A 22968-nucleotide genomic window follows, 5' to 3' on the forward strand; every position below is an offset into this window, starting at 1 on the left:
CTTTCCGGGTCCACTGGTGGAACCTCTTCTAACCGGTTTGGTAGATTGACGAACCAGTTCTACCGAACTGATGCAAACTGGTGCGAACTGGTAGGAACCCACCTCTGATGGAGGCCATTAAATGGCTTGCATGATCTGCTGTTGCTGGGGCGGGAGGTGGGGGGTGATTTTATTATATTAATTTATTGGGGTCTTTTTGTTAATTTTACAGCTTTAAATGAGGTTTTATACTTTGTAAGCCGCCTTGAGTCACCAGGGGCGAATAGGCGGGCAATATAAATTCATTCAATCAATAAATAAGCTAAAAGTCACCAGGTGAGGTCCATTGTGAGGACCTGAACTTTGGTTTCTCCAGTTCCAAATTTCTACACACTTATCTATTACAACAGCTGCATCCCACATCCATGTAAGGACAGATAGTCCTCAACTTACAACAGTTCATTTAGTGACCGTTTGAAGTTTACAATATCGCTGAAAAAAAGTGACTTGTGACCATTTCCCACACTTATGACGGGAGTAGCATCCCCATGGTTTAGGGCTTGTCAAATTTTTCAACTATTAAGAGGTGCTGAAATGTTGTGACTTGCCTTGGAGATTGCGAAGATATTTTGGTTACTTTAATACGATGTAGAAGTGCTTGGTAAGGAACTACATCAATATCCTAATTTTTTAATATTTGGTTTGTTTCATTTTGCTGATGCAATCTACATCCGGATGCTTGACACCTGACTCACATTTATGACGTTTTCCTGTGTCATCTGATTCTCTTTAGTGGCCTTCTGACAACAAAGTCAATCTGAAGCCAGATTCACTTAACACCCGTGTGATTAATTTAATAACTGCAGTGACTCACTTAACAAATCTGGCAAAAAGAAGTTTGCAAAATGAGTCAAAACTCCCTTAACAAATTTCTCACTTTGCAACATCAATTTGGGGGTCAATTGTGACTGTACACGGAGGACTACCTGTATTGTATAACTTCCCAATACTTATCTTGTTAATTTTTTTCCACCTTTAGTGTCTATAAATAGGACTGGTTTGTGTGTGTTACAGTCTTGGCAGAGAAATTAACATCTAAATCTTTGGAGGGAGTGTGACATTTAACAGCAGCAGTGAAAAAAAGAACATTTTACTTTTCTTCTTGTCTACTGTTATGGCAGAACTCTGCTTAATCTTGTTACCGGTTTCTCCCAAACCTCATGAGTTGAAAGAAATAACAAATTTGACTTCGATGTGTCCATTTGTGACACCACAGTTGCACGACGGACAGAAATTAGACAAGCTATGCTTCCCCATCACCACCTGCAACTCCTGTAGGTGTGATTTGCTTCTAATATTTGTTATTTTAGTACCACTGCAGAAATCAGACAAACATGAACAAGATACTAAACGAGGAACAAGAGAGTAAAAAATTCAATGACGGATTGAAGAAACAGGAATCAGATGGAGAGATGGCTTTCCAAAGAGATAAAATAGCATTATGCTGACTCTGTAAACTGCTTAGAGAGGGCTGTAAAGTACCGTAAAGAGGCATATAAATCTAAGTGCTAAGTGCTATTTTCCATGACCTGAATAATAACAATAGCACATAGACTTGTATACCGCTTCATAGTGCTTTTACAGCCCTCTCTAAGAGGTTTACAGAGTCGGCCTCTTGCCCCCAACAATCTGGCTCATTTTACCCACCTCAGAAGGATGAAAGGCAGAGTCAACCTTGAGCATGTCAGGATCGAACTGCTTGCAATCAGCACAGTTAGCCTACAATGCCGCATTGTAACCCCTGCACCCCCATGGGCCTTCCTTTCCTTCCTTCCTTCCTTCCTTCCTTCCTTCCTTCCTTCCTTCCTTCCCTCCCTCCCACTTAGTAATAGCACTTAGACTTATATGGCACTTTACAGTCCTCTGTAAGAGGTTTACAGAGTCACCATCTTGCCCCCCAACAATCTGACTCCTTGTTTTACACACCTCGGAAGGATGGAAGGCGGAGTCAACCTTGAGCCTGGTGAGATTCGAACTGTCAAATTGCAGGCAGCCAGCAGTCAGCAGAAGTAGCCTGCAGTACTGCACTCTAACCACTGCGCCACCGAGGCTCCATGGCTAATAATAATTGTTACATAAAAGAAATTCATGGTATCTAATGTCCTACTATATAGCAAAGAATAATCAAGTTATGGGAAAGCCATTCCTGATTAAATGTTAGAGGGGGGGAAACTTCTTAATAGTGAGAGCAACTGGTCAGTGAAATCAGGAACCGAAGCAAGCTGGATTTCCTTAACTGAACATAGGTTGGAAACATAGTGGCTTTTCCCCATTGTCCTTCACCATAAATGAGGATGAAATCTGGGGAACGCAGAGGTAGATTCATACTGGTTCGGACAGGTCCGGCCAAATAGGTAGTAATTCAGCCGACACGTGCCCAAACCGGTTCTATCCCGGGTGACGACATCTTGATTTTCGGTTCTGCGCATGGGCAGAACAATCTTCATTGCAAAAATGTAATTTTTCCCCCTTTTCTAATGTTGCGTGCATGTGCAGGCCGTTTTAAATGCAAATGTGCACGTGTGCGGAGCGTGTGTAGCAGCAACCCGCCCCTGGGGGAACGTACCTAAAATCTGGAGCTCTTGAGCTAAAAGAGATACAGAAGCATGTTGTCTGTTTGAATGGAACAAAATTTGGGCTGCAAGTGTTTCCGCTTGAGCTCCAGGGCTCCATATCTCAGCCTCAACTCTATATTAATCATTTCTCTTTATGCCTTTATGGCTCTGCTCAGGCAAGAGGAGAGGAAGCAGAGCTAAATAAATTTTGCAATCCTTGTCCCCTGCTGTCTCCATCTTAGCCTAGGCATTTCTCAACCAGTCCTTCAAGACACAAGCATCCCATAATTCTCAAGGACTGAACAAAACGATGTCTGCGCAATTGGAGTAAATCCCAGAGAACTGGAATAAGAAACAGTAGAAAATTCTTTCTTTTTGAGGGGGGGTTACGCAGAGAGATGACTAAGAGTACATGAATTTATTTATTTTTATTTGTCAAACATGTACAAGATAACAAGTATAGGTAGGAACATGTACATGAACAAAGGAAGTAGATACAGATAAATAGGGACAGTAGGACAGGGACGGTAGGCACGGTGGTGCACTTATACACGCCCCCTTTACAGACCTCTTAGAAATGGGGTGAGTTCAGAGGTGGGTTCCTACCAGTTCGCACTAGTTCGGTAGAACCGGTTCGTCAAATCTACCGAACCGGTTAGAAGAGGTTCCACCAGTGGACCCGGAAAGCAGGCCACACCTACAGAAGAGGTTCCAAAAAATGTTGAAACCCACCACTGACACAGAGAGAGAGAGAGAGAGAGAGAGAGAGAGAGAGAAAGAGAGAGAGAGAGAGAGAGAAAGAGAGGAAGAAAGAAAGAAAGGAAGAAAGAAAGAAAGAAAGAAAGAAAAAATAAAAAATAAAGAAAAAGTGAGAGAGAGATGAAAGAAAAAAAGGAAAAAGGGACAGAGAGACAAAAGGAAGGAAGGAGAGAGAGAGAGAGAGAGAGAGAGAGAGAGAGAGAACACATGGCCAGCAAGCCACTCCCACCAGGTCACATGGCCAGCAAGCCACTCCCACCAGGTCACATGGCTGGCAAGCCACTCCCACCAGGTCACATGGCCGGCAAGCCACTCCCACAAAGGAGGCCACACCCACAGAGTGGGTTCGAAAATTTTTGGAAACCCACCACTGGGTGAGTTCCAGGATAGACAGTTTAAGGTTGAAGATGTGAGGGTTAGAGGATGTAACAACAAAGTCAGGTAGAGCATTCCAGGCGCTGACCACTCTGTTGCTGAAGTCGTATTTTCTGCAGTCGAGTTTGGAGTGATTTACCTTGAGTTTGTATCGATTGTTTGCTTGTGTATTATTGAGGTTGAAGCTGAAGAAGTCATTGACAGGTAGGATGTTGTAGCAGACAATTTTGTGTACTATGCTTAGGTCCGACCGTAGGCGACGTAGTTCAAGGTTGTCCAAGCCCAAAATTTCAAGCCTGGTGGCATCAGGGATTCTATTGTGAGTAGAGGAGCACTCTTCTCGAGGGGAGGAATTGAATAAAGCTAGGAAGACAACTAATTTCCCTGCTCATTTTTTCTAGAACCAGTAGCAAAGGGGGGCTTAAATAATGTGGGCATTAGATTTAAACTCTTTGGGGCTGAAAGGTTAACTGCATGAAATCATCTTTGTCTCGTGGGGGATCTGAATCATAGTCCATCTCTAAATGTTCCTGTGCTTACAAAAATGATTTAAAATCTCTGGGCAAAGGTCTCTTCAGGCATGTTTACAGTACTGTAATGCAGCAAATCATTTTGTTGTATACACCATGTGCCATTTGATTTAAACCAGGACCGTGTAGTCAATAGCTGGAAAGAACAGTTTATCCGGCAAGAATGAGAAAATTAGGGAAACAGCCACGGGAGCAGCTGCTGAGAAAAAGGAGCATGTGAAATAGGGAACGTTCCTACCTCAGAAGGTATACTTGGTTACCTAGCTCCAGGTATATCTTCTCCCCTCCCCAGAAACCAATGATGGCTGGAATTCTACGTAGGAAGAGATGTGCATCAGAGGTGGTATTCAACCAGTTTGGACCGGTTCGGCTGCCACACCCACCCATCTGCCCCAGCTCCAAAGCATCCTATTTGGCATCATTTTCAACACCACACACATGCACATACACCGCACATGCGAGCAAAACACATGCGCGCAAGGCCGCATGTATGCGATGCAAGAATGCGGGTATGCACTTGCATTTACGAAACCAGTGGTAAACGTATGTGAATCCCACCACTGATGTGTATCACTTCTCTTCTTGTTTTCCCACATATGGGGTTCCTTAAGCGCCCCATTCCCACTGCTGTTTTACCAATTCCCATATGCCAAAAGCGAGCTCATATACACAGCTATTTTCACTTCTTTTGACAAAATGTTGTGACAGTCCATGTGCAACATTTTGTCAAAAGAAGACCTTACAGATCTACCAGTTATTTGCACAACTTTTTAAAAAAATCTTCATTTTTCAGCTGCAAAAAGCATTCTAGCCAAATATGCATATTCATGGGCTTGCTGTGTAGTTCTTCTCCTCTTATGAGTAACTTGCAATCATTTACTCTCTGTACTAGGTCACAAATACCTTGGAATTACATGGAGTAATTCTTGTACTAATCCTGATTGTATCATCCATTCTATCTATCATTGACTGAAAAAATAAGTACAGATTTCAGTCAACACATGGCAGCAATTCTTCACACAATTCTTCACACAATAGGCATACATTTATATCCCCCAAGTAACACACTTGTAATAACATGAACATTCTTTATGCATTTGTTCATTAAAACATTACCAACCAAGGGACATCACACACCCTTGTTTTACATTTGATTAGGTTGTATCATTTACTAAATAGTTATCCACTGACATTATTCAAACATACACTGTACTTGTCACATTCAACAACAAGCTTTTAACACCACAGTCAAATCAAGTTTTTTTCTAGTCTACCATGTACTCCATATGTTCTACAAGTGTTTCTTTTTCCCCTCCTCCGCCTGCTACAAATAAAATAAAATGCCAGACAGACTTAAGTAAGAGATCTCTATGTTGTTGTTTTTATTTCGTTTTAAAAACCAAAATACATCACCTGCACATTTATTTTTCACGCTTGAGGATTACATTGATCAGGATGCTGCAAAAGCACCACAAAGTGTGGCCTAAGAAATATTGGACCTCAAAAGATTCAAGCGGAGTATTCTGTGTGCAAAAATCAGGAAGCTGGCTTTGCTTTGAGGAACAGTTGTGGTAAAGGACTCCTGCTCAGGACTCCTTTTTAAATTTTAAGACTTAACTTCAAACGTTGAAAATAAGAAGGGCACCAGAAAATTGTATTGTTTTGTTAAGTGCTGTTAGTAGAGACTTAAATCAAGACAGAAGTGATATTCAGCCAGTTCTGACTGGTTCTGGCGAACCAGAGCGGAAACTTTTAGTAGTTCAGAGGACCGGCAAATACCACCTCTGATTGATTCCGCCCCCATCTATTTGCTGCCTCCCGACTCCCAGCTGATCGGAGTCCCAGCTGATCGGCTGGGTCTTCTTCTGTTGCCCTGCACAGGAGAAGGGAGCTGGAAAGTAGGTTAGTGGGGTAGAGAGAGAATGGGGATTTTACAGTATCCTTCCCCTGGAGTGGGGAGGGCATGGGGATTTTGCAGTATTTTTCCCATGTCACACACCCCAAGTCACACCATGCCCACAGAACTGGTAGTAAACATTTTTGAATCCCACCACTGAATCATGATTAGGGTCCATACAGCTTGCCACAGCTTGTGGGTTTATCCAACAAACTATGGCTTTATCACAAAAGTAATGAAGATGTTGAAGGGCTTGGAAACCAAGGAACGCTGCACAGATCTCAGTATGGTCAGGCTACAGAAGAGAGGACTATAAGGAGAAATAACAGACATTTTCAGGGAGTGAACGTATTCTCTGTTGCCCCCAAGCAGCAGGACCAGAACCTTGGTTAAAATAACAAGCAGATTCAAGATGGACATCAGAAGCTTCTTCTTGACTGTATGATCTGTGGGCCAGTGATATAGGCTGCTGCATATGTTTTCCTTTGCTAGAGGTCTTCAAGTAGAGGTTGGATGGCCACATCTATTGTAGATGCTGCACCAAACAGGGGAATGGAGATGTGCACTAAGGAGCATCCAATTCTAGGATTCTATCAATTGTGAATCCAGCCAGAACATTTATCCAGAGAGTACATCTGGTTCTCACTGGACTGTTTTTAAATCCATTCTCTACCCACCACCACCATCATACACCCAAATTGTGTGTGCATGTATCCATGTGTTGTTATAAAAATGTTTGGTACTTCTAATCATGTTATGGTATTCTTAAACATTGATGTAATGCAATTTATGAATTTTGTGCCTGGCATTGATTTATTTTTTGGGAGGGTTTTTCCCCGCAATTTTACTTGCCTTTGAATATTGGAAATAAATTGGCCTGAATGATGATAATGGTGGAAATGTCTATTGATCCATTTCTCCATATCATTATCTCATATTACACTGCTTCTTTGAAATTCGCTGCGAGCTATATACAGAGCTTGTAGGTCTGCACATATTCTCCCCTTATTAGAGAGATTGCCAGGGAGGGCAGACCATTTTTATCTAGGCTTCCTCCTCCAGGACACTAACCTGGTTATCACGTATGCAGTGGCAAAGTTCTGTGCTGCTGCAATGTCCATAAGAAAAAAATTGGCTACAGAAGTATAGTTGTCATCTTGTACCAATTATCTGGACATATCTCTAACAATCTTTGGACCATTGTATTTACTCCTATACTTAACAGAATTGCACCCAGGTAAACCAGGGAGTGATCTGAACAATCTGAGAAGATGTATGTTATTTTCCATTTTTAACGTCAATACTTTTTAATTATATCTTAATGTCAGTATTTTTTAACATAGTGTAAAAACTAATGTGTATTGCTGGTCTTTGACCGTAATAAAGATTTACTTACTTACTTTGAAATTCAGTGCAACAATCATAGGTCCCACTTTCCCTAAAAATACCCATAATAATCTTGAAGGAAAGGATTGGCTGCAAGAGTGCCAAAGGGGCAACTGGACTTTGTTTTTCTTTGAAGACATTTCGCTTCTCATCCAAGAAGCTTCTTTTTTTTTTTTAACAATTTTTTATTTTATCAATTTCCTATATACATTCACAATTATATGATCTCATAACTGTTATTAATAATATGTATTTATAACAATTTTTTCCTTACAGTTGACAATATACTTGAAAATTGCTTTCTTATCATCCCATAGATCCATCTTATCTTACAACGGTCCTACTTCTTCTTCCCTCCCTCCCTCTTTCCTTCCCTCGTTTCTTCTCTCCTACTCTCCTTCATTCCCTCCTTCCTTCCCTCCCTCCTTCCCCCTTTCCTCCCTCCTTTCTTCTCTCCTTCCCTCCTTCCTTCCCTCCTTCCTTCCTTCCCTCCTTTCTTCTCTCCTTCTCTCCTTCCTTTTCCCCTTCCTTTCCTCCTTCCTTCCCCCTCCCTTCTCTCCTACATTCCCTCCTTCCTTCCCTCCTTTCTTCTCTCCTTCTCTCCTTCCTTCCCTCCTTCCTTCCCTCCTTGCTTCCCTCCCTCCTCCCCTCCCTCCTTCCTCCCCCCCTTTCTTCTCTTTCTTCTCTCCTTCCTTCCTTCCTCCTCTCCTTTCCCTTCTCTCTTTCCCCTTCCTCCCCTTTACCCTTCCCCTCTTCCAAGAAGCTTCTTTAGCTCTGGCTGGATGGTGGGGAATGGAAGGATTTACGCTCCTTGCAAAGAGTTGGTCATTTGCATTCTTTTTAAAGAGTTGTTGAGGCCACTTGGAGTTTTATCTGTGTCTTCAAGGTCGCCGGAGTAGTGCAAATGGGTGCAGAGCCTTCTTGAAACTGCTGAAAGGACGGTATTGCGGGGCTGTGCTTTCTGCAGGATGTTTTCTGCTCCGTGTCAAAAAAAGTGCATGCACTTTGGGATGAACGCCCTTCGAATGGTGCGGGAACATGAACGGATTTCCAGAAAAATTGCAGACTGCAGGAACCATGGGTTCACCGACAAAACCGCGAAGCCCTTATCCGCACTGACATAAGCGCGGAGGGCAAATCCGCGCCATCCGAAGCGCTAAGGAAAAAGGGGACCCTAGTGCGACAACATAACCGCGGAGGGCAAATCCGCGCCTTCCGAAGCACTCAGCACCCTAACCCTAACCCTAACCCTAACCCTAACCCTAAACCTAAACCTAACCCTAAACCAAACCCCTAAACCTAATCCTAACCCTTACCTTAATTTAAATCGGCTTTCTGCCGCCGTGCTGTTTTAAAGAGCCCTTCTGTCGTCGCGGTGATGACGTCGCGGCTTTAGCGACGCGGTTTTTTCACCGCTATTTTGACGAGCGTGGTTTTGTCGGGCCACGGGAACCATGTACGCTTCAGTTTGAGGTGCAGACAACACAGACTCATGCCCAATAGTTTGCACCTGTGTTCAACAGTGAAGGGACACAGGACAGAAAAGATCCTTCTCAATGAAAGAATAGGGAACGATAAGACATCATCTATCTCCAGTGTACAACACAGTCCTTTCAGCAGTTCCAAGAAGGCTCCACACCCAGTTGCACTACTCAGGTGACCTTGAAGACACAGATAGAACTCCAAGTGGCCTCAACGACTCTGTAAAAAGAATGCAAATGACCAGCTGTCTGCAAGGAGCATAAATCCTTCCATTCCCCACCATCCAGTCTGAGCTAAAGAATCTTCTTGGGTGACAACGAAACACCTTGAAAGAAAAAACAAGAAAGTCCAGTAGCCTCTTGAAAAAGCACCTTTGGGAGAACCATGACTTGGATGACTGAGAATCTCCACAGATACTTGCCAATGAATTTCCTCTCTCTTGGAAAAAAATCACCACCACCACCACCACTTTTCATTAGTTGCAGAGGCCTGAGGGTTGTTTCCTAGCAGGAGACAAGAACTGCAGCTCTTCTCCTATCTATTCTTATTCAAGTCCTGACACACCCACACAAGGGCCTGGAAGGAAGCCACATCTTTAATTGTACAGGCGTGTGTGCTGTGTCTCACTTAGCCAGGAGCCCTTGTATGCTGTCAGGCAGGAAGGAGCGGGGGGGGGGGAGGGAAAGATGCATGAGGACATCCAGTTCTAAGCATCTAACTTGCCGCCGTGCTGCTGGTTGGCAAAAAAAACCTGAGTCAACAAAAGCAAGCAAGACAGAACTGGAGGTTGAAGGAGACTTTGGCAGAGGTCCTCGTATCTCAGCAGAGAGATGCAGCTGATATGGGTCTTCCGAGTTGTTGATAGCAGAGAGGGGAGCTGGGGGAGCTGGACAAACCCAGAAATGATGAGGCCACCCAGGTTCTCTCTCTGACCTGACATTCATCTTTCCATTCCTTTCCTTGTTTCTCTCTTCCTTTCCTTTTCTTGTTTCTCTCTTCTTTTCCTTTTTTGTTTCTCTCTTCCTTTCCTGTCCTTTCCTTGTTTCTCTCTTCCTCTCCTTTCCTTGTTTCTCACATCCTTTCCTTTCCTTTCCTTTTCTTGTTTCTCTCTTCCTTTTCTTTCCTTTCCTTTCCTTGTTTCTCTCTTCCTTTCCTTTCCTTGTTTCTCACACCCTTTTCTTTCCTTTCCTTGTTTCTCTCTTCCTTTCCTTGTTTCTCTCTTCCTTTTCTTTCCTTCCCCTATTACATATGTGCTAGTTGTTCACAACTCTAGGGGGCGGTGCTCATCTCCGTTTCAAAGCCGAAGAGCCAGCACTGTCCGAAGACATCTCCGTGGTCATGACTAAACACCGAAGGTGCATGGAATGCTGTTACCTTCCCACTAAAGGTGGTTCCTATTTTTTCTATTCTATTCGAACTGCTAGGTTGGCAGAAGCTGGGACAAGTAACGGGAGCTCACTCCGTTACGCGGCACTAGGGATTCGAGCCACCGAACTGCCAACCGTTCTGATCGACAAGCTCAGCGTCTTAGCCACTGAGCCAACGTGTCCCATTGTTAAAGATTGAGCTGTTGTTAATCTAGTAAACTCATGGTTAGATGAGCTTTGGTTCAGCCCTGTTTATATAGGGGACAGAGTGAGGATGTTCCATCCATATAGCTCTTTGTAAATACCAAAGAGACTACAGTACTGGAGCTTACACAGTACTAGTAACACATTATTTCAGGACTCTCGAATTCCAATTCCACCTTATTAGGTGGATTTGGGCAAGATGTTAATTTCCTCTTGGGCAAATCCTTTTCTTCTGGCATTTCAGCATGAAGAGACAGGCATGTCCGTTTCCTTCCTTGGAGAGCCCCATTCTTCTTGAATTTGCACCCAGGACAGCCCTATAGACCACCCCTTGGATTGATTCCCCTTCAGGATTAGCGGAAGGAGGAGGCTGACTCCACAGTGGCAAAATCCATGCTCCACTCTGCCCAAATAAGAGGGGGGAAAAACAGGATGTTCTCCCACAGTGTTTACAGAACATTAGCTTTCTTTCTTTTTTTCACATTGAGTCTGTTCTTTTCCGAGCAAAAACAGCAGATACGCTCTTGACAATATTCCGGATTCCTGTGCCTTTCTTCAGGGCCAACTTGGCCTCACAGATGCGTTCTGCTAAGCCATGGAAGACCATGAGTGCTCCGTGATAGGCTTCGGCTGCCGAGACCTCGTAGAACTCACAGTCCATGGAGAGGGCCAGGAGACGCCCCTCTTCACTGGATACCTCCCGGTGATGGTGTAGATCTCGCTTGTTGCCCACAATAACAATGGGCACTTTCTCCTGGCTTGGGCTTTCCTTGGCGGCTTTGATGAACTGGACTTTGGGCTGGACGCTGTCGAAGCTGGCACGGTCACAGATGCTGTAGACCAAGACAAAGCCGTCAGCCCACTGGATGCGTTTATCTTTGGACAAGTTCTCCTCTGACTTCTCCTGAGTAAGAAAAGAGCAATAGCGCTTAGAAGACTTATATACCACTTTGCAATCCTTTATGGCCCTCTCTAAGCAGTTTACAGAGTCAGCCTGTTGTCCCCAACAATCTGGGCCCTCATTTTACCAACCTTGGGAGGATGGAAGGTTGAGTCAACCTTGAACTCGTCGGGATCGAACAGCCAAACTTCTGGCAGTTGGCAGAATTAGCCTGCAATACTGTATTCTAATCACTGTGGCACCACGACCCCTTCCTTCCTTCCTTCCCACTTAGCAATAGCACTTAGACTTATATACCATTTCACAGTGCTTTGCAGCCTGCCTTCCTTCCGTCCTTCCTTCCGTCCTTCCTTCCGTCCTTCCTTCCTTCCTTCCTTCCTTCCTTCCTTCCCACTTAGCAATAGCACTTAGACTTATATACCACTTCACAGTGCTTTACAGCCTTTCTTCCTTCCCTCCTTCCCTCCTTCCTTCCTTCCTTCCTTCCTTCCCACTTAGCAATAGCACTTAGACTTATATACCACTTCACAGTGCTTTACAGCCTTCCTTCCTTCCTTCCTTCCTTCCTTCCCTCCTTCCTTCCCACTTAGCAATAGCACTTAGACTTATATACCACTTCACAGTGCTTTACAGCCTTCCTTCCTTCCTTCCTTCCCTCCTTCCTTCCTTCCCACTTAGCAATAGCACTTAGACTTATATACCACTTCACAGTGCTTTACAGCCTTCCTTCCTTCCTTCCTTCCCTCCTTCCTTCCTTCCCACTTAGCAATAGCACTTAGACTTATATACCACCGCTTTACAGCCCTCTCTAAGCAGTTTACAGAGTCAGCCTATTGCCCCTAACAAACTGGGTCCTCATTTCATGGGAGGTTGAGTCAACCTTCAGCCTGGTGAGATTCAAACTGCCAAACAGCTGGCAGCCAGTGATCAGCAGAAATAGCCCGTAGTACTGCACTCTAACCACTGCGTCACCGCCACACATAGGTTTGCAACATTTGGCTAATAGATTTGTTGGACTGAAAATCATAATGATTTGAGGAAATGTGGAAAACAATAACAGTCATGCCGGTAATGTTTGGTGTGCTTGGCTGGAAAAGCACCTGGACAAAATGGACAGAACCTCAACTCGTGTATTTACAAAAGTTGCGCCTTTGTGCACCAATATTATCACAATGTCTTTGGCTCTCCTACATCCTTAGGAAGGCTCCCCTCACACATTTGTGCTAGTCGTTCCTGACTCTAGAGCGTGGTGCGCATCTCTGTTTCAAAGCCGAAGAGCCTACAGACATCCGAAGACATCTCCGTGGCCGCAGAGGTGGGTTCCTACCAGTTCGCACCTATTCGGTACAACCGGTTCGTCAAATCTACCGAACCGGTTAAAAGAGGTTCCACCAGTGGACCCGGAAAGCAGGCCACACCTACAGAAGAGGTTCCAAACATTTTTGAAACCCACCACTGGTCCTTGGATATGATTATTCTACACTATCATGCTCATATTTATAAAACTCAGGGCCTCTGTGAAAGGTAAGGATGACTACTGCGTTTGTGGTGCAATCAGAACATTACGTGTGTTGAAGTTGTTTTAATGCAAACCAAAGATGCCTTTTAAAAAACAAGTTTACATCCTATTCTTATGCATGCCAGTGCTGTGTGTGAGGTAATTTAAGGTGGTTCTGACAAGTGTCATCGGCATCTTCATATCTGGTCACATGGGTGGCAAGCCACTCCCACAAGGGAGGCCACACCCACAGAGTAGATTCGAACAATTTTTGAAACCCACCACTGTGTGGCCGGTATGACTAAACACTAAAGACGCACGGAATGCTGTTACCTTCCCACCAGAGGTGGTTCCTATTTTTTCTACTTGCATTTTTAATGCTTCCAAACTGCTAGGTTGGCAAAATCTGGGACAAGAAACATGAGCTCGCTCCATTATGTGGCGCTAGGGATTTGAACCGCCAAACTGCCAGCCTTTCTAATTGAAAGGAAGGATACAATGTTATCCTTTGGGAAGGAGACAACAGTCAAAATTAACCAATCCTATCAGAACTATCTAGTAGTTTGCATGAAAATACTGACAACAACAACAATAATGGAATAAAAATAGGTACAACATGGTTTATAAACCACAATGTTCACAATTACAAGCAAGCAAATCATATTAGGGCTTGGTGCAATGTGAAAACACAACGTCTTCCCAAATGAAATCTGATGAGTGAGAGACATCTGTGTTAACCAAAACGTAGAGAACCACATTCAGCCGGTGTTCCCAGGCAGAATGCAGTTCTCTAAATTTTGGGATATGACCCCCAGGGTCCTTCCAGAAGGATCTGCCAAATCCCAACATGTCCAAAGGTGAAAATTCCTGATTGCATCGGAAACATCCACATAATTGTACTTAATTAATGCAATTTCATTTTCATTAAATTTAAATTAAACGTCAAGCCCAGTTTTTATTCTCACTTTTTCTTCCCCAAGCCTTTTTCGGTGTTACGCCTTGACATACTTATGTGGTTGCTTGAAATGAAAAGAAAAGTAACCTCAAAATTAAACCACATATAGGTAATAGCCAGGAGGCATATAGAAAACAATGAATCCAGCTCTTAAAGGATGCAAACGGAAGGATTTTTATTTTATTTTTTACAAAACCAACCAGCATGGAGATTTTATCATGTTCTATATTCTTCCATACTTTGATAGTGAAGAACTACCCTATATATGTCAACTCAAGAGCCTTAGATGTAAGATAAGCTGCTTTGGAATGTGTGGAAGCACAAACACCTTAGTTGTCTGGAACTCATTAAGGAAACTATGTCTTTTTCCAGGCTGATGCAGGCATGGGTGCTTTAATGAGTTACAAAAAAAAGTCTTGCGTTTGCACAGCCATGTATTCTAAAAACCCTCTTCTAAAACGAACAGTGCACAATCCTACTGGATATATATTTACTTCATTAGCCTTTGAATGGTTATTAGCTCAAAAACAACAATGCAGGCGGAGGGGAAGAATGATTTTATTAGGCATGTGTTTTGTTATTGAAAGGTAACTGTAGAACTCTGTTGGAGTTAAACATGCGCACAAATACAGACACTGATTCGTATTTAAAGTGATCTTTGCTTCCTTACCTGCGAGTAAGGAAAGTCCCAGATGTGGAAAAGAATCTCTTTGCCTTCTACTGCCAAACTGTGAGTGTAGATAGACTCTGGGTGGGGAAAAGCAGAAAGTTCGGGTTGCCACAAGCCATTCTCAAGAACTCCATCCTTTTCCTCCCTTCTGTGTATTTCCTCCTTGGCCTCTCCCTTTGAGCGGCTCCGGGGGTAACAAAAGGGCAGCTCCACAGAGCAAAGCCTGAGCGTTTTACACACATCATGCATTTGCCCAACCTCTGCCTGGTTCGCCCTGATTGGAGTTGTTCGGATGAAAAAAAGATACAACTGGCACTCTAAATACCACACACAGAACAGCACACAGTCTGCCATATGTGCCACTCTGTATGTACTGTATGTGTTATGTGTGCATTCTCTCTATGGTATCTATCATCAATCTATCTACAGTGTCTGTCTGTCTGTCTGTCTGTCTGTCTAACTGCCTAAGCCTGTCTGTCTGTCTGTCTGTCTTTCTGTCATCCATCCATCCATCCATCCATCCCTATCTATCTATCTATCTATCTATCTATCTATCTATCTATCTATCTATCTATCATCCATCCATCCATCCACCCCCCTCTCTCTATCTAGCATCTATCTATCTATCTATCTATCTATCTATCTATCTATCTATCTATCATCCATCCATCCATCCATCCATCCATCCATACCATCTATCTATCTATCTATCTATCTATCTATCTATCTATCTATCTATCTATCATCCATCCATCCATCCATCCATCCATCCATCTATCTATAGCATCTATCTATCTATCTATCTATCTATCTATCTATCTATCTATCTATCTATCTATCTAAATCATCTATCTATCTCATCTATCTATCTAGCTTTCTTTATCTATCTATCATCCATCCATCCATCTATCATCCATCCATCTATCACCCATCCATCCATCCATCCATCCATCTATCCATCCATCCATCCATCCATCCATCTATCATCCATCCATCTATCATCCATCCATCCATCCATCATCCATCCATCCATCCATCCATCCATCATCCATCCATCCACCCACCCACCCACCCACCATCCATCCATCCATCCATCCATCCATCCATCCATCCATCCATCCATCTACCCATCTACCCATCTACCCACCTACCCACCTACCCACCTACCCACCTACCCACCTACCCACCTACCCACCTACCTACCTACCTACCTACCTACCTACCTACCTACCTACCTACCTATCTATCTATCTATCTATCTATCTATCTATCTATCTATCTATCTATCTATCTATCTATCTATCTATCTATCTATCACAGATCTGGGGCATCTGATCCAAGTGCCAGAAAGTTTTGTTTCATTTTATCCTTAACAACAACCTTACGAAAGAGAAATAGAAATAGAAGAGACAAACTACTGAACCTCATGGTTGAGAGGAGATCTGAACTTGGGTTTTTCCAAATCCCAGTTCAACCCTAACACATGTCCTGTGCTGGCTTTTCATTGGGCTTAAAAAATGTTTTCACCATCTAAGCATGATATTAGATTGGCTAATTTCATGGCAAAAGAAAAGAAAGAGGATTTGGTCCTCAAACAAGCTGGTGACCAAGCCAAGGTTTGCTTGAGAATGGTTTTAAAAGAAACCACAAGTGACTGTGTTTTCACATTCGACTAAGTCAAATGAAATAAATCCCCTTTAGCGTGATAGGCAAGTCCTTCCACTGGAGAATATAAACTATGGCTTATAGCTTACTATTATTATTGTGCATTTATCTGAACAAGTTTTACATAAATAATTTTCCTTTCAAATGAAAGGGTCTGAGGATGACGTATGATGAGCAGACCTGGCTTTTTTCAGCCTAATTTCTTCTTTTGAGATATTGCTTTAAAATAAAGAGTGATTTTCCTTTTGGACAAGATGTGTAAAACTTGCTAATGGCCTGGCTAAATTGGCCTGGATTTGTTTAGATTCTACCTCAAGTGTTCTGAAAATGCCCGCTGTGATCTTAAAATAATCATTTATCACTTCAGAGTATCTTGTGAGCTTGGTCAAGAACTGTGCTGCTTAATTTGCTGCTGCTCAGTTCCCCCACTCTTAGCATTTTTGTTTTGTGGGGGGAAACATCTCTTTTGCAAGGATTTTAAATGCTAAATGATTTTGAAGCCTTATGGAACGGTTGATTTGAAATTGCATTTTAAAACTACAACCCGTTTTCTTTTTCAAGTTGTTAGCCATCTTACACATGCGGCAGTGGTGGGTTCCGGATCCCGTTGCAACCGGTACGGTGCGACGGGACCGGGCGTCCACCACATGCATGCACACACAGCATGACGCTCCAGCTGCTCGGCGGAGCATTGTGCAGGCGCCATACGCTGCGTGCACATAAGCCCCAATAGACTCAAATACAGGTAAGGAGGGCGGGTGGGCCCTCCGGAGCAGCATACTGGAACAGTACCTGGTGCTCCCAGCAGGCACCAGTATGCTCGTACTGGGGCGTGCCGGTTGTATCCCACCACTGACATGTGGTCATATAGCATATATGACATGATATACATATGTCATATGTGATGTGAAAACAGTATTACAGTATTTGAAGGGCTGCCACAAAGAAGAGGGAGTTTCCTTATTCTCCAAAGTACTAGAAGCCAAGGCAAGAAACAATGGATGGAAAAGAAACAAGGAGAGAAGCAACCTAGAACTAGGGAGAAACTTCCTAATGGTGAGAACCATTAATCAGTGGAACAGCTTGCCTTCAGAAGTGGTGGGTGCTCCATCACTGGAGGCTTTTAAGAAGAGACTGGACACCCACTTGTCTGACTTGTATAGGGTCTCCTGCTTGAGGAGGGGGTTGGACTAGAAGATCTCCAATGTCCCTTCCAAATTCATTGTGTATCACACTTGGCCAATAAAGAATTGAGTTCAGTTCAGTTCCCATTCTCTCTTCTTTTCTCTTCTCTCTTCTATTTTATTCTATTCTCTATTCTATTCTATTCTATTCTCTATTCTATTCTTTTCTATTCTATATTCTATTCTATTCTATTCTCTATTCTATTCTATTCTATATTCTATTCTATTCTCTATTCTATTCTATTCTATTCTCTATTCTATTCTCTATTCTATTCTATTCTATTCTCTATTCTATTCTTTTCTATTCCATTCTCTATTCTATTCTCTATTCTATTATATTCTCCTATTCTATTATATTCTCCTATTCTATTTTCTATTCTATTCTATTATATTCTTTCTCTATTCTATCCTCTATTCTCTATTCTATTCTATTCTCTATTCTATTCTTTTCTATTCTATTCTCTATTCTATTCTATTCTATTCTCTATTCTATTCTATTCTCTATTCTATTCTTTTCTATTCTCTATTCTATTATATTCTCCTATTCTATTATATTCTCCTATTCTATTTTCTATTCTATTCTATTCTCTATTCTATTCTCTATTCTATTCTCTATTCTATTCTATATTCTATTCTATATTCTATTCTATATTCTATTCTATATTCTATTCTATATTCTATTCTATTCTATATTCTATTCTATTCTAATCTGAAAAATGCTAATCAAAAGAAATGAATGATTTAATCAAGGATAAACAAAACTTAGGCTAGCATTTTAGTGTGCTTTTCATGTTCCTAGGAATCTCAATCTTTCTTTCTATCCTATCACCCTCTAGCCCACTGTTTCTCAACCTTGGCTATTTTAAGATGTGTGGACTTTAATGCCTAGAATTCCCCAGCCAGCTTTGCTGGCTGGGGAATTCTGGGCGTTAAAGTCCAGATATGATAAAGCAGCCAAGATTAAGAAACACTGCCTTACCCAAAACATATTCTGATAGGTTTCTTGTGGGTGTCCAATTCGATGGTCTACCTATCACCCACCATTTCCAGGATGAAAGAGATTATTCACCAGTCCCAAACTGGGTAAAGATCCGAACACTCACCCATGTCTCCATATTCCCCAATGAACCTTTTGGTAAGGAAACGCACCGTCAGAGCTGTGAAAAAGAGTGGGAGTTGAAACTGTTATATAGAACAGATGGGGCAGGAGGAGGAATGGAAAAGGACGTTATCATTCATCAGCAAAAAAAAAAGCTGTCCCCCCCCCTTAAAAATAAAGCCCAGGTTTCGAATCAAATTTAAATATTTAAAGACCCGTATCCTCAAAATTTACCGTTGTACCTTAACACATTACCCTATTTTTAATATTTCATATAAAGGTAAAGGTTCCCCTTGCTAGTTGTTTTTGACTCTAGGGGGCGGTGCTCATCTCCGTTTCAAAGCTAAAGAGCCAGCGCTGTCCGAAGACATCTCCGTGATCATGTGGCCGGCATGACTAAATACCAAAGGCGCATGGAATGTTGTTACCTTCACACCAAAGGTGGTCCCTGTTTTTCTACTTGCATTTTTACATGCTTTCGAACCGCTAGGTCGGCAGAAGCTGGGACAAGTAAAGGGAGCTCACCCCATTACGCGGCACTAGGGATTCGAACCTCCAAACTACCGACCTTTCTGATCAACAAGCTCAGCGTCTTAGCCACTGAGCCACCACATCCCTTATATATTTCATGTAGACTCTGTAAATTTCAATAGAAAATAACGCTAAAACTTTTGTAGAATCAATCTTTTGAGCCTTTATTCCATTTTTGCAGAGCTGAAAATCAATTCCTCTAAAAAATCATCAGCTTGTTTGCAACCATCAAATTTTTGCTTATCATCCTAAACACATTTAGCCATTATTCTAGAGACTTTGCTTTACTCAGTGATAAACCCATGTATTAATTTTTTGGGGGTGGGGAAGGAAGCTCAAAAATTTGTTCCCCAAACACATCTTAAGGTCGGCAACTTATAAAAAGCACATAATGTGCAACTGCGATCATAGCATCTGAGCTCAGAAGGTTAAGGTTGCGGCTGGGCATAAGATCTCTGAATTCAGTAAGACTCACTCAGTGTTAAACATGCCGATAATTGCGCTGGAAGCATGTGGAAGCTCAGAATTGTTACTAGTGGTGTGAACAACTACCTTAATTCCCTTTCGCTCCTCTGCAGCACTTATGGAATTTGACAAGCCGGTTAGTAATTTGTTTGGTTAATGGAGCAGAGAGAACTGTTTAGCCACACATCTACATAGTATCACTCATTAAATGTTGCAGCATTACATTTTACCTGTCTACTGTTTCTGGGCAGGGCAACTTTCATCTTTCATTGATACCCTGCACTGTATTGCACTGTTTGCAAATTTCTTTCTGTGGATTTTTTTTTTTTTTTTAAGCGGAGAGAGATTATTTCGCAGCCTAGAATTGCAAACGCCCCGGAATAGTTTTGTCGCCAAAACTTACCTGACTTTCCCACGCTGTCTGCTCCCAGGACCACCACGTTGGCTTCCATTTTTATGGGGGTAGAAGTAGACACCTCTGCCCCAGGCTGGTGGTGGTCAGGAGTGAAGCTGGCACTCCTGCGAAGGGGGATTCGGAGGACCATGGATAAAGATCTCTTGTTTCGTCCAGGCTATCAGCTGGGGAGAGTGTTTCAGCTGTTTTCCCCCGTTCAGTCAAAACAAGAATGAGTCTTTCTCACTTGCCACCAGTGGGAGTTATTTGCATGGATCATACCAAGCCAGAAGAACGGAAGGGGTTCCTTTCTTGGAAGCTACTGACAAATTCTTAAGAGCAATAAAACCAGAATGTCAGTGGTCGTCACTCAGTGAACAAATGTAGCAGGCTAATTCTACTCCACCCTGCATCCATGGATAAAATGAAAATTAACGATAGACAGGACCCACCTTGGAGGAACTAAAGGATTTGGATGGGACTCACAGTCTCCTGTATCTGGAGGAACTCAAGTCTTTTTGGTGTGTTGCACACACTTCCCATATAGGGTGGGGCTCTGATGAGGCCAGTTACCGATGTTCAAAGCGCATAGGCAGAGCAATATGCCTATGCAGGAAAGCCACACCACGAGAGTCACATAGAACGTATTCATGTAAGGTAGGAATCTGTAAGCAGGTTGGGCTGGCTCTAGGTTTTGCAAGAGGCAATTTCAGGCCAAGGTATTACTTTTAATCTTTTTTTAAAAATTAATTTTATATCTATCTGCCAGGCTTCAGGAGGAGAAGTTTCCTAGATTCAGTGCTTTTGGTGCTAAATGGTCATATTTGCCACCTTGTAAAGCAGTCCCATTATTCTTCTGTGAGCCACGGTGGTGCAAAGTGCAGTACTGCAGGCTCCTTCTGCTGCCTGCCGGCTGCCTGCAATTTGGCAGTTTAAATCTCACCAGGCTCCAGGTTGACTCAGTCTTCCATCCTTCCAAGGTGGGTAAAATGAGGACCCAGATTGTTGGGGGCAAGAGGCTGAATCTAACAGTTTACAGAGGGCTTCAAACCACTATAAAATGGTAGATAAGTCTAAGTGCTAAGTGCTATTGCAGGCTAACTCTGCCCACTGCCAGGAGTTCAAATCTCACCAGACTCAAGGTTGACTCAGCCTTCCATCCTTCTGAGGTGGGTAAAATGAGGACCCAGATTGTTGGGGGCAAGATGTTGACTCTTTAAAACTGCTTAGAGAGGACTGTAAAAGCACTATAAAGTGGTATATAAATCTAAGTGCTATTACTAAGTGTGAAGGAAGGAAGGAAGGAAGGAAGGAAGGAAGGAAGGAGGGAGGGAGGGAGGGAGGGAGGGAGGGAGGGAGGGAGGAAGGAAGGAAGGAAGGAAAGGCCATGGTGGTGTCGTGTTTAGAATGCAGTATTGCAGGCTAACTGTACCAATTACCAGCAGTTCGATTCTCACCGGTTCAAGGTTGACTCAGCTTCTGTCCTGAGATGGGTAGAACGGGGACCCAAATTGTTGGGGGCAAGAGGCTGACTCTGTAAACCGCTTAGAGAGGGCTGTAAAGCACTGTAAAGTGGTATATAGGTCTAAGTGCTATTGCTAAGTGTGAAGGAAAGAAGGAAGGAAGGAAGGAAGGAAGGAAGGAAGGAAGGATGGATGAATTGAAGGAAGGAAGGTTCGTGGTGGTGTCGTGTTTAGAATGCAGTATTGCAGGCTAACTGTACCAATTACCAGCAGTTCGATTCTCACCGGCTTAAGGTTGACTCAGCCTTCTGTCCTTCCGAGATGGGTAGAATTTGGGGACCCAAATTGTTTGGGGGCAAGAGGCTGACTCTGTAAACTTCTTAGAGAGGGCTTTAAAGCACTGTAAAGCGGTATATAAGTCTAAGTGCTATTGCTATTGCTACTACAGTATCTTCAACCAAGTCTGCCTTATTATTGCTGACTTTTGAGATGAGCAACCTTTCTGCTATTTAAATCAGGGGTCCCTAGCCCCAGTCTGGGGACTAGCACTGATTCACAGCATGCCAGAAACCAGGCCGCGCTAATCATCCATCGGATATAGGCAGCCCACGTAACCACGTCCCCTCCAGTCCACGAAAAAACCTCTCTCCATGAAACTGGTCCCCGATGCCCAGAGGTTTGGCGGGGAGGGGGGGGGCACTGATCTAAATCATACTTTTTTCCCTACGTGCCAAAGGCCAGGGGAATGGTGGTGATAGGAAAATATCATTTTCCCCCTCCTTCTAGTTTTTTTATTTAAAGGAAACAAATTGCATTCAAATAGATGTAGCACCTTGTGTGGAAAATGGCGAAAGATCCCACCAACTTTTTTCCCCAGTAGTGCAATCTTGGGGCGCTGCACCCCATCGGTGCCTCTACCCTCATTTTATGTAGATGAATACTACAGGCTTGGATCTGTACGGATCAAGGTTCCCTCTCGTGGCCAATGTAAGCACAACAAAATGCACAACTACTACTACTGGAAGTACAGTACTATTTTTATTTATTTGTATCCCACCTTTATTATGTTGGCAAATAACTCAAGGAGATGAACATATTTAACACATCTTCCTCCTCCTATTTTGGCCACAACAAACCTGTGAGAGGGATTGGGCTGAGCCCAAAATCACCTGTTGCATTTTGTGTCTAACTCAGTCAGCTGGTGATTGGCCCCAAGTCACCCAGCTTTCATGGCTAAAGCGGAGCTGTGCTACCTTTCTGGTTTTGAAATCACATTATTTCCAAAATAAACTTGTAAAAGGTTTACTAAGACAGCCACAACTCCTTAAATATGTGCTGGTATGTCTGTTTTCTCCTCCTCCTTTTTAAGGAGCAAGGGCATGTTCCCCCACCATCCATGGTCTATTGGCTAAACCTGGCTGATCGTGGCTTTTTTTGAAGGAATTTTGCTAATTTTTAAAGCTGAATCAAAAAGGGCCCAGCATGTACCGCCTCTGCCACTGCTTTTTAAGTGTGGAGCAACAGATCCACCTTCCTCCTGGATTTGAAA

General features: G+C 43.0%; 1 protein-coding gene across 1 annotated transcript; it reads right to left on the reverse strand.

Moving 5' to 3' along the window:
• Positions 1–10519: 10519 nt before the first annotated feature.
• LOC116519463 (ras-related and estrogen-regulated growth inhibitor-like protein) lies at positions 10520–20862 on the reverse strand. The gene is made up of 4 exons (XM_032233331.1): positions 19966–20862; positions 18571–18624; positions 14619–14695; positions 10520–11498 (listed from the first exon to the last, which is right to left on the reverse strand). The coding sequence occupies exons 1-4, from the start codon at positions 20105–20107 to the stop codon at positions 11073–11075; spliced, it is 699 nt and encodes a 232-aa protein (XP_032089222.1). The 5' UTR covers positions 20108–20862; the 3' UTR covers positions 10520–11072.
• Between the last annotated feature and the right edge of the window lie 2106 nt (positions 20863–22968).

The sequence above is a fragment of the Thamnophis elegans genome, chromosome 16, assembly GCF_009769535.1.
Source record: "Thamnophis elegans isolate rThaEle1 chromosome 16, rThaEle1.pri, whole genome shotgun sequence".
Taxonomy (NCBI): domain Eukaryota; kingdom Metazoa; phylum Chordata; class Lepidosauria; order Squamata; family Colubridae; genus Thamnophis; species Thamnophis elegans.